General features: G+C 46.6%; 1 protein-coding gene across 1 annotated transcript in view; it reads left to right on the top strand.

Annotated features, from left to right (window-relative positions):
• The window catches only part of RECK (reversion-inducing-cysteine-rich protein with kazal motifs), a 71,719-nt gene extending 67,392 nt beyond the window's left edge, over nucleotides 1-4,327 (top strand). Inside the window, exons 19-21 of the mRNA XM_004677779.1 lie at nucleotides 852-925; nucleotides 1,706-1,861; nucleotides 2,721-4,327. Of these exons, the coding sequence (XP_004677836.1) occupies nucleotides 852-925; nucleotides 1,706-1,861; nucleotides 2,721-2,942 (452 nt within the window). The 3' untranslated portion in view covers nucleotides 2,943-4,327. The remainder of the gene's footprint in view (nucleotides 1-851; nucleotides 926-1,705; nucleotides 1,862-2,720) is intronic.
• The last annotated feature ends 8,459 nt before the right edge of the window (nucleotides 4,328-12,786 follow it).

The following is a 12,786-nucleotide window of genomic DNA, read 5'->3' on the forward strand; positions in this document are numbered from 1 at the left end:
GTGGATTTCCTCCCGGGCAGGCGGGGATCAAACTCATGCAGAAGTGGCTTAAGCTTCTTAGTGCTGTGCTTTAACCTGCTGCGCCACCAGGGAGGGCCCAAAATTCAACTATTTTTAAAGCCAGTTACACTTCTTTTAAATTGTTAGATCATAACATTTTATGAAGTATTTTTATTACACTTTCTATATGTATATATTTTGGCTCTACTATAGGTAATTTTTTTCTTTTTCCTCAGATTTGATTGTTGTTTTATCATTTACATGATGGTGCGATTTGGAGAACAACTTCACACCTCTGTATATACTCATGCTTTGGTTATTTATAGTCCCCAAATGAGAAACCAACCAGTAGCTGTCTTTCTGCATTATTTCACTGAACTTAACCTCCCTCAAGGCCTATTCACTTTGTCTCAAAAGGCACTATCTTATCTTTTTAATAGCTTAGTAATACATATCCCCCAATTCCTTACCCCCTCACCTGCCAGCGAGCATTTGGGTTGGTTCTGTGACTTGGCTCTTGTGTTTGCTGTTGCAAACACAGACACATGCAAGCCTTTTCCTGTCACGTGATAAGCTCTGAGGCGGGGCAGGGGCTGCAGCTCCATGTCTCTGGACAGGCCACCTAACACTACACCTGCCTCACCCTTAGAAGGGGTTAAAGGAGTAAAGCCACGATGGAGAAAGGATTATGGCACCTATGCGGCCTGGTCAGGGGATGTAGCTGAAAGTTCAGTCCTCGGGAAGGACAGCAATGACTCTGCTCACACAAAAGAAGGAACTGGTGATTTCACCATTTCAGATTCCCCTTGCTCCTCATTCTGAACACACATCAAATGGTTTCTGTTACACAGGTGCTTGTTGCCCGTTATGTGCTGGAATGTTAAGAGTTTTATTTGACAGAGAAAAACTGGATACTATTGCTAAGGTAAATATGTTTCCTATGCCAGGTACTATTGAAATGATATTAATAAATGTTCAGTAACTCCACAGAGTAGAATGTATCCTACATTTGTAATGACAGTGACTTGCAGAGAGGCCACTGCCCAAGGTACAGCCCCATCTGGCTTCTTGGTCCTCTGCTCCTTGCCTCCACCCCAGGCTGCTGCGTGTTACTTGCTCTGCATATTGGTCAGACCAGCCTTTTTTAAAAAGTCCTCTGGGCCCCAGGAAGCAGAGTGGGGGCCAGAGACAAAACCACACAGATGTTGATTCCTGCATGGTTTCAGATGCCTGCCTGCAGAGCCCCCTTTCCCCCCCAGGGAGCCGCCAGTGGGATAGTTCCACCCTTTTCCTTTTCTGTGTCATCTCTTTTCTGCTCACTGTTGTAGAGATAGTTTCAGAAATGTAGCAGACCACTCCTGTCACTACCTAGAACATCACCCCATTTTAATCAAAACACACATAGTTTTACAGAAAGACTTTATTTTCCTGTGACCTGAACTAAGAACAATCACTTAAAAAGAAAAAAAAAGCACATTTGGTGAAAGTGTTTGTTGTGCTTGTGAAGCTTTTGAAGTCAGGCAAAACCCCATGGGAATGGATTCTACAGAAATTTAGAATTCATCCAGCTGGGCCCTATTGAGGCCCCAAGTTTAAAGGTGCCTTGATCAAATGAAGCTCGTTGGCTTAGGCAAGGTAACAAGGCTTCTCAGACAGTAATAAAGAATTCCTTTCTTAAGGTAATAGAACAAATTTCTTTTCATAGGTAACAAACAAAAAGCCAATAACTGTTCTGGAAATCCTTCAGAAAATCCGCATGCACGTATCTGTCCCACAGTGCGATGTGTTTGGATACTTCAGCATTGAATCAGAAATCGTGATCCTGATCGTGCCTGTTGATCATTACCCGAAAGCTTTGCAGGTGGGGCTCGCACATGCGCAGCCATCTCGTCGTTTTCAGGGTCGGGGTGGGGTGTCCAGGAGGTGGGGATACAAACTAGGACCAGCAGAGGATCAAGTGGTGAAGAGACCAAGGAATTGGAAGGCCGGGTAGGGTAGAGGGTGGTCTCTGTGAGACTTCCTGGGTGGCTGAGGCAGGCTCACACTTGACAGTGGAACGTGAGTGCAGGAATCGGAGGCCAGCTACAAGGGAGCTGCTGTAACTCAGGGTGCACAGAGATGAGAGGAATGTGCTGGCTACAGATAAGGGGAGAGACTGGGAGGGAGGACTGGCCAGGTCACGCATGATAGAGCCAGAACAGAACAGACCCTGGGCTCCTGAGAGCTGTGTGTCCACCAGAGCAGGTTTGGTGGGCCCCATTTTTCATCCTCACAATCTAGAGGTGAATCTCACACATGTTGGCCCAGGGTTCGTCATCAAAATTTCCAGAGCTCAAGTGAAAGGAATGAATACTGTTGGTCTGTAAAATGTCAAAATTAGCAAACTCACTTAAGTCTTTGCATTCTCCCTCATGTTTAAACAAGCATTGTTTAAGGTATTCTTGATGGTGTCTCCCCAGGTAGATAATGTCTACCACTGTACTAAGGGGTGTGCAGGCATGTAAAGGAAGGAAAGGTCATGGATTGTGGTTGCTTATTTTCTGAACGGATGACCATGGCTGCTTTCATTATTTGTAATAATGTCATAAATTCAGACTGTTATTTTGGCTAAAAAAATAGACAAAAGAGAAAGCACATTCCTTATGTTTGGATATGTGTGGAAGTTTTCATAGCTGTGTTCTGTGCTTTTATACTAACAGAGTCTGATTTTCCTTTCCCAGATTGAAGCCTGCAATAAAGAAGCTGAGAAGATCGAATCCCTCATCAACTCCGACAGCCCCACACTGACTTCCCACGTCCCTCTCTCTGCCCTCATCATCTCCCAGGTACAGGTTTCCAGCAGCATGCCCTCGGCCGGCGTCGGGGCCAGGCCTCCCTGCCGCTGCGGCCTTCTCCTCCTCAGCCTGAGCCTGGCCTTGCACGTGCTCTGGACGCATAACTGACCACCTGTAACAAATGCAAAATGTCCTCCATGGAATGATTTGACCTTGTGAAAGACAAACCGGCAGGACTGCAGGCTAGCCGAGCAGTGGCCAGGTCGAAGCACTCGTCACCTCTGTCACCGCTAGGTATTGCTTTTTAACCTCCCAGTGTTCATACGGCTTTGTTTTGTTTTCACAACTACCTTCAAGTACCTTCTCCCAAATACTAATGGAAAGAAGATTTCTCCTTCTGATGGATCCTCCCATTCCGATTTACATTTCGCTCATTCGATGGCTCCTGCACCTAAAACAAATTCAGTATCATCGATCAATGAGATGATGATACGTTTTAGAAAGAGAACTCATCTTACTGTGGGCAACGTGTCACAGAAACTTCATTTCAGAATTCCTTCTGACATCAAGCCGCTCCAAAGATTATTGTTTTTGTTTGCCAAGTATTGCTTACCCTGTCTCTAAGCTAGGGATCTTTGTGGGGAGCCACAGCTATTAGAGTATGAAATGAAGATAAAGCATCTTCAAAATTATCATGTAAACCCATCAGGCACATTAAGCTAATTTATAGAAATGTAACTTAGGAACACATCCACTGTGTTAAACAAAAGCAAGCTGACTCAGTGACAGCGTGAGTGAGATGTCAGTAGTGACCAGTGTGTGGCTGTGATGTCAGTGGTGACCAGGGTTGTGGCTCTGACTTTGTGCAAGGGCTAGTGACAGTGCTCCCAAGTGTCTTGCGTCAACCGGAAGTGTATTCTTCTGGATTCCAATTAGTTTTTAAACATCAGTCTTTAAACCAATTGCTGCTATTTATATCATTGCCAAAAAGTGAAATAATTAGTAGTTCATGTAAATAATACATGATTTTTCTATTTTATTATGAAGGTGAATAGCCATATTTGTCAAGTGACAATCATGTGTGTCAGCCCAGGACTTTCCGTTCATGAAGACACATTTTTGCTTTTTGTGATATGCACAGTGTAGATAAATGTTCTGTCTTTCTTTTTTGATATAATTATAAAGAATTGTGGTTTATATATTTAAAAATGTCAATCTAAGTATTAAAATGTTTGCATGTTGTCTAAGAAATTGAATACTTTGAATGTGTTTCACAGTTTGAAATAAGCTATTCAACATAATACTTCCTGTTGGTATGCACCTATACTTAGATTTCACATGAAGTATTTTTTTCAGTATTATATATACCCTCTGAAATATATAAGGACATGCTTATTATACCAAAATGTTGTTTAAAAGTGGGCACTTAGAGTTTTCAGAATCTCTCAATGCTGATGTAGCATGTTGGTGGCAATTGCTTTTTTCTATATAAATGTCTTCAATGCAATATACTGGAAAGCTTTTCTATTTTAATAAAAATGATTTTTATATGACTATGTGTACTTCTGAGCAGTGAGTGCATTACTCTTGGGTAAGCTGTGCCCTTGTTCAAGGGCTGTTACTATCCTGACCAAGGGCTCTGGGAAAGCAGGGCCAACTGGATATTACTGGCCACACTAGATCCACACATGACCCGAGGATGGACAGTGGCAGAGTCAAGCACAAAGTGCCAGGCCCTGCAGGACCCAGGAACATGCAGGCAGTTCTGTCCCCACTGCTTTGGGCCCTGGTTCTAGCTCCAGAGGGTACATCCTCTGGAGAACTTTGGACCTTGAAGACAGGCCTGTTATCAGGACCCCAGCAGTTCCCAGCTGTCAAAGCCCCAGAAACTTCCATGGCTGAAAACATGATACATCTTGCTCCTGTCCCTTGTCCATGGTGGGCAGCTGCATTTCTTCTCTGCACTGTCTGGGGCCCGTTCTGGTGTCCTCTGAAAGGAGAGGAAAGAGCTGAGGTCTCTGCTGAGAAGAGAAACACGGATTGGCTTCAGGTCTCTCCTGAGAAGTGACACTGTCATCGCCTACGCTAGTGAGTCATATGGCCACTCCTGAGTCCACAAGGTAGGGCTGTATGATCTGAGGGGCGTGTTAGGAGGGAAGGAGCTGGGGAAGGACCCATAAGTGTTTGTATTATTAATGACGTATCGTTGTTTTACATCCTTGTCTATTTTTTCACAGTATAAGTAGGATTTCTCCCCTCAGGTGTGGTCACCATGGCTCTCCCACCACAAAAATAGAACTCCACTGTGGTCCACTGTGCCCTTCTCCCCACCTCCCCCTGACTTTTCCACCTGGATGCTGCAGATCTCTGCTCAGCCTTAAGGTGTTGGCTTTAAAGTTTGACTTTCCCTGGCCCATTGTTTGGCCTCTCTACATTCTACCTATCAGTGAAACCATCTAATATTTATCTTTCTCTTTCTGGCTTACTTCACTTAGGATGATCCTTCCAAGCCAAAGTATTTTGAACAATAATACAGTCTACCACAGAGGTGCTTTCTTCCCAGGATCCAACAACAGCCAGAACTGACAATGCCTTATTAGAAACTAGAGTCTGGGAGAGCTCCCTGGTGGCCTAGGGGTTAAATCTCAGCATTATCACCACTAAGGGCTAAGTTCAATCCCTGGCCAGGGAGCTGACCCACATGGCCCAGCCTCTCCTGTCTCCTGCTGCTCCCCTCAGCAGTGTATTTCAGTAGATCGGCCTGTTCTTCTCCCCACTCTGTCTCTGGTGAATCCTCTTAAACACCCCACCTCTGCCCCTCTGGCCTGCATCTCAGTTCTATACAAAAATAAATAAAATCTTTAAAAAGAGAAAACACCGTCTGGGATGGAAATAAGGGAGAGGTGCTTGTGTTTAGAGAGGGTAATGTCCAGGGAAAGAAAGACAGGTTGGTCCTGCTCTGCAGACATGCGTTTGACACTCCGAAGATGGCTGTGGACAAAACTGTCAGGCTGGCTGATGAGGATGATGCTCCTCCCTTGCCAGCTGCTGTGGCTTCCGGGCAGCAGCAGAGGAGGGAGCCCCTGGGATGGCTCACCGGCTTTCTTCCCCGGCAAAATGCAATAGCTAGTGGAACTTGGAATATAGGTCCTGTGGGAGACAACCTGAGCCATGTAGGGAGGGAAAATGAGATTCCTGTGCCCCTATAACTTTGCCAGCATCCTGGAAATCCAGGAGAAAGTGTTACTGAGCAGGCAGAGGGACACCCCTGAACCCCCAAACCTGCCCACTCTAAATAGGTTCTGCTATCCACCACATCAAGACAAAACATATAAGACCTTTAATGGAAACAAACTTTAATACAATCAGTGTGCAATACAGAAAGACAAGGAATATAGTTTCTAAATCAAGGACCCAAAGCTACCTGTCCTCTCATGGGTAAAAAGTCCACCCAAAAGGGATTGGTGAAAAGCAAGGCCTGAAAGCCCACCACAAGTCTAAAGCACCTTCGGGGTAAGGTGGGGGGGGGAGGCATGAAAAAGGGTCAGGAATGGGCAGACAAGTCTGGGAGGAAAAAAGCAAAATCAAAATCAAGATAAACGCTGCCATAGTCAACCTCCCCCGGGTCTCTCACCCACGTTTCAACCAGTCCAGGACAAAGAAGAAGCAAGTGCAGTTTCTTCACGTGTCTCTGCTCCATGTCCCTCCCTCAAGTCTCCTTCTGGCTCTCCATCCTGCTTCCTTCCTCCTCAGTCTCCTCTCCAGATTCTTCCCCCTGCTCAGCTCAGCTCCGCCCTCCTTCTGGGTGGGGCAGGAAACCTGGAACCTCCCCTTTCCTGGGGACCACCCTGTCACACTTAACTCCAGTTATTGTTAGTCTTGCTCCGTTTCTCAGGCCTCTCTCCTGGTTATTTTAAACTACAATCCCATAGCCAATGTAACAGCCCCTCCTGCCTCCTCCAGCCTGGAGAGGTTACTTGCTTAGATGTGGGAGGTATGGTCTCTCCACCCCAAAGAAAGGCAAGACTCACTTCTCAACAGCTTAGCATGGTATCAGACTGTTGACATCAGTTATAGACAGTCCTTAGGAGGCCCTCAGTATAAGCTGTGGGACACACATATCTAGTAAGAAATTGTGCCCTCAGTTATGGTTTGCCTGTAGAAGACGGGGAGCAGGTAACCCAGCTGAGCAGACAGGGATGGGGGCGAGGGATGAGCAAGAGAGAAAATCTGACAAGAAGGCTTCTTAGAGAAGATTTGCTTTGAGCTGAGCCTGGTGGAAAGAGGCTCCGCCAGACAGCTTTGAAGGAGAGGTGTTGTAATTAAAGGACTGGGCTTGGATGGGAGCCAGGGTAGGTGAGACAGGTGCAGCAGGTTCAATGTCAGGTTGGACAAGGCAGGCTCTGGGTGGGGCCAAATAGCTCCAGGGAACAAGGAAAATCATAAAAGTAACTGACACTGACTAGCTCTCAGGATGTCCTGTGATGGTTCATTCACCTTGTCTCACTGGCAGGAGTAGAATGGAGCAGAGAGATAGTAAGTGCAAAGGCCAAGGCTGAGTGCCGGGTGGTCTCAGGCGGCGGCGGAGGTGAGGTCAGGCAGGACTCCTGGCCTGCCTGGGAGCCCCTGCCCCCAGCGCATACATGCTTTCATTGTCCAAAGTGAAGTTCCCTGTACTATTTTCTCATCATAAAAATACATCTGAGTTCTGCAAATTACCTAGAAATATGAGGAAAGGACAAAGTACCTACAATGTGTTTCCCCTCCCTGCCTCTACCAAACTGAGTGTGGAATCCTAGAGACTTCTCTGGATACGTATTTCTTGTGACTCATGGGGCAAGGTCCCTACTGTGTCCTCGTGGGGGCAGGTGGTTACCCACTGCCCTGTGAGGGGAAGCTCAGTACCTCTGCTTGTATGTGGTGTGGCTGTCCTCTTCCTGGGGGCCACCTCCCCTTCTCTAGGCCACTCTCAGGGACCTCTGCTGGAGCTGTGAGTAGCTGTTTCACTGAGCAGTTCATTGGGCAAGTGGTTATATCGATCAGGACCCAGTAGGCAAGGCCTCATGAGGCCCACCTAAGTCAAGAAAATTTGGGGAAGGTTTAACTTAAAGGATTTTTTTTTTTATTTATTTATGCATACAGATGGGGTACAAGCCAGAGGTGCAGGGGCGATGAGAAGATTCACCAGAGACAGAGTGGGGAGCAGAACAGGCAGATTGACAAAGTATACTTTGCTGCTGAGGGGAGAAGCAGGAGGGTCAGGAGAGGTCTGCCGCACCATGTGGGTCACCCGCCAGGCCGGAGATTGAACTCACACTGCAGCCAGCAGCTGTGGCCAGCTTGCAGTGCTGTGTCCTTACCCATTGTGCCACCAGGGAGGGCCCTAAGGGACTATTTACAAAGTTGTGAGGAGGCAGTTAGGAAACCACAGGGAGACTGCAGGGCCTGGGCGGTAACATGAGGCTGTTAGTGCCCCTGAGCTGGTAAAAAGTTAACACTCGTAGAGCCATTTAAAAATGGAGCAAAGGGCCTTTCCTGTTGGCATATTGAATTAAAGCACAGCACTGCAAGCTATCCACAGCTGCTTTAGTATGAGTTCAATCCTCTGCCCCGGAGGTGACCCACAAGGTGCAGCAGACCTCTCCTGACCCTTCTGCTGCTCCCCTCAGCAGTGTACTGTCAGTTGGCCTGTTGTGCTCCCCAACTGTCTTTGGTGAATCCTCTCATAGCCCCTGCACCCGTGGCTTGTACCCCAGTTCTGTATGCATAAATAAATAAACCTTTTAAAACAATGGAGCAAAGTGGGGCCCTCCCTGGTGGCTCAAGGGTTTAAGCGCAGCACAGCCACCGAGACATGAGTTCGAACCCCAGCCAGGAGCTGACTCACATGGCATAGCAGACCTCTCCTGTCTTGCCCACTGCTCCCCCTCAATCAGCAGTGTATTTCAGTCAATCTGCCTGTTCTGCTCCCCACTCTGTCTCTGGTGAATCCTCTCACCACCCCTGCACCCCTGGCCTGTACCCCAGTTCTTATATGCATAAATAAATAAATCTTTTTTTAAAATGTTTCAAAGTGGCCAGTACAGAGAAAGCACTTAAAACTGCACGAGGTCCTTGGGTGCACCAACCTTCTGACATTTAAGGAGCCAAAAAGAACAAGAACATCTTATTTGAAAGCACTGATAAGTGAACACTACCTGCTTCCACTTGTGACTCCTCCACTTGGCCGTGTTACTCTGTGACCCTCCAAGACCTGACCATTTTTTCCTTACAGGTCCTTCATCTGACCACTAGCTCACCCTCCATCACCTCATCTTCTGCCCTTTGTTAAATACCCTGACTTTTGTCCTTTCTCAAAACATTATTGGGTTTCTAACCTGATCCTGTGCTCCCATAACTGCAATTCTCTGATGCTCTCTGAATTTCCACATTCAACTTTCCCATCAACCTTGCAGTTCTCTTGCTGAAGAAGAACCAGCCCAAAGCAGTGAGATGTGACAGGAGCCCCACGTGAGCACTGCACAGTCAGCATTTCCTCCCCCCTAGACTGCACAGCTTGGGTTGCATACCATTTATTTTCTAACATTAACAACAAACAGAGCATAAAATGATAAAATAAGATTTTCTGCCAAAGTTGTTCTTTCCCTTGCTTTTCTAGATGTTTCTATTATATATGTGTGTGTGTATATATACATATATATATTTTATACCAGTTTATTTTTACATCATGTTGTACATTTTTTTCCATCTCAATTGTAATCCCCGCTACATATATATTTTTTTAAAGATTTATTTATTTATGCATACAGAACTGGGTACAGGCCAGAGGGGCAGGGGCAGTAAGAGGATTCACCAGAGACAGAGTGGGGAGCAGAACAGGCAGATTGACAAAGTACACTGCTGAGGGGAGCAGTGGGTGAGATGGAAACAGGAGATGTCTGCTGCACCATGTGGGTCACTTCCCTGGACAGGGACCAAACTCATGCTGAAGTGGCTGTGGCTTGTTTCACAGTGCTGTGCTTTAAGGCATTGCACCACCAGGGAGGGCCCTTGAACTATTATATTACAATGAATTTTTTATTCCAAAAATGTGTGCATATCAACAGTCAAAGTCTGAAGGGTTAGAGTGTACTCTGTAACCATAGTTCCAAACCGGTCTAGGAGAGAATCCATAATGTTGGAAGAACTGAGATACTGAGAAGGACTGAGTCACAGGGTGTAGCACATTCTGGGGTAACGTTTAGGACAGAGACAAACCCCCTTTTCTGAAATGGAAGCTATAGTAGACATTTGCTGTTTTGGGGTTACTTGAAAAGTAGAGCTATTTGGGTGACCCCCCAAATTGGAAAAAGCATATATAAGACAGAAGAATAGAAACTAACCACAGAGCAGCACCTCACAAAACAGCTGAGAAAAATTAAAGATCATGTAAGTATGAAGTGATACATGCTGATGGGTCAACAAGTTCAATATTGTAAAGAGGTCAGTTTTCCCAAGTTTATATGTAAATTCCAAGCAATCCTAATCAAAACCCCTTTGTTTTGCAGTAATTTACAAGAAATTTATATGAAAATGCAAAGTGGACAAAACCACCTTAAAAAGAAAAAAAACGAATAGGACTACTACCTGCCTTCAAGACTTACTATAACGCTGTAATCATCTAGAAAGAGTGATAGTGTAGAGTTATATGTATACAGATCAATGGAGTAGAGCCCACATGTATATTGGGAAAAAATAATCTTTTCAAGGATAAAACTGGAGCAACTGGAGAGAAAGAACAGCAGTGTAACTGAACACCATATACCATAATCAAAAATAATCAAAACCCAAATATCTTAATCATAATAATAAGAGCTAAAATTTTTTTTGAAGATTTATTTTATTCATGTATATAGAACTGGGTTACAGGCCAGAGGTGCAGGGTTGGTGAGCGGATTCACCAGAGACAGAGTGGGGAGCAGAACAGGCAGATGGACCAAGTCCACTGCTGAGGGGAGCAGCAGGAGGGTCAGGAGAGGTCTGCTACGCCATGTGGGTCACTTCCCTGGCCAGGGAACTCCTGCTGAAGCAGCTGTGGCAAACTTCACAGTCCTGTGCTTTAACCCATTGCACCACCAGAGAGGGCCAAGAACTAAAATTGCTTTTTAAAAAAATCTAGAAGAAAACTAAGTTTTCATAGTCTTGGAGCCAGTAAGAAATTCTAAGTAGGACATAAAGCAAAAAATAATGATAACTTGAGGCAAACACTTTGTGTCTGAATTTTATTACTATTTATCTTGTCTCTGCCTGCGCCCAGCTGAGCAGTGACTCCCCTCCAAACAGCCCACACAGCGTGGGCATGTGCTGGCTGCCTGGCCAGCTCTCAGGCCTGCAGCCGCTGGTCTGACACAGAATCCAAATATACCATGATATGGATTTTGTCCCCCACCTGGCCTCTCCTCTCACCACTCAGGTGTCAGCAAATCTTGGTGGGCCCCCAATCCCCTCTGCAGATAGAAGTGGCTCCCCTGTATTCAGCAGTCTCTGGCCTAGGCTTTGAAGTTTTGGTTGCAGTGGAAACAGCCTTCAAGAGATTCTAGTGGTGACAGAAATTCTTCCTACTGGTCATTTCAATGGGGGACTTGCTGGCCAAAGGGGCGAGGGACCGAACATAGAGGACTAGGTGCCCATCTAGTGCCAGAGGCCCCTTTTGACTCAGAGTGGGTAGCAGCTCGGTTCAGTCTGACCTGTTTGGAAGCTCTGAAATACAGTCAATGTATTCCAGTGGACTGGACAGGGCCCAGTCCTCCTGTAGCCCCATGGGACATCTGATGTCCTTGAGACTGCACATCCCACCCTCACAGCCAGCAGGTCAGTTATCCTGCTGTCCATTTACTGATAGGTCTTAAGTTAGCTTCCTTGGAGTCAGGTTTATGCAGTGGGTTGCCCAGTCAGGCGTTACTCTGGCAAATCTCACATTGACCAACCCCCCCCCCCAGGCCCCCATGTCTATGTGGTAAGGATAGGAATAGAAAGGTTGGAGGGGATGCTACAAGGTCAGGAACCTTTTCACACAGTGGTAGAGGCAGAAGGGATTAGCATAAGCCATTAATCAAGATATGGAAACCAAGACCCTTAGGCCTCAGTGACCAGATCAGGAGGCCCAGGCAGGTGTCAAACTGTTGCAGGGAGTGTCACCTGAAGATGAAGGTATGGGGACTAAGGAACAAACATCCACTCATGAAGATGAGCCCCTCCCTGGGAAAGAAGATGATAAAACCCAGCACTGTCCCCCCCAGAGGGGGCCCGCAGTCCCTCTGCACACCTGTGCCTGTGCGGAGAGGGGGGAGGGGGGCTGCTTCCCACCAGCTCCCTCCCTCCCTCCTCAGGGCAGCAGCTTCCTGCCTGCCTTGACCTGCACCAGCCTGACCTGCACCTGCTTGGGCTTCAGGCCTCCCTCAGCAGAGGCAGCTCTCCTCAAGGCCGCCCACCTGCAGCCGTGCAGGCCTCTCTCTTAGCAAACTTGTCCATCCCTTTCAGAGCAGCTCTTCCTGCCCACTTGTGTCTATACAAGAGTCTTTTACTCTTCTCTCTCTTTCCCTAATAAGCCTGTTCTTTTAAATATAACTAATGTCTCTGTGCCATGGAGAATCTCGCTGAGTGCTGCTGAAAGGGGAGCTCTGGAGAAACCTTTCCCAGAGTGAACCCTGGGACCCAGCACTCCAAACCTAACAACTCTAAAAAACAACATCATCTTCATGCAAGTGTTTTCTCATAGGGGGTGGGAATCTGAGGAGACTAAGCCTCCTCAATCTGACCACTGCTACCAAAGTTAGACGAGGACAGGCTTCTGGGAACTGAAGGGACCCATGGGCTCTGAGGGTGGCGAGTAACTGAGTGAACAGAGACGGGCTACACTCCAGGCTGATGCAACAACTTGAGCAAAGGCAAGTTGGCGGGAAATGCAGGCAGTGGGGCCATTGGACTAGAGCACAGAATGAAGTTAAGGAGTTGACGAGACAGAAGTTAGGGA

This window comes from Condylura cristata, unplaced genomic scaffold, assembly GCF_000260355.1.
Source record: "Condylura cristata isolate star-nosed mole 26May11 unplaced genomic scaffold, ConCri1.0 scaffold00006, whole genome shotgun sequence".
Classification (NCBI taxonomy): domain Eukaryota; kingdom Metazoa; phylum Chordata; class Mammalia; order Eulipotyphla; family Talpidae; genus Condylura; species Condylura cristata.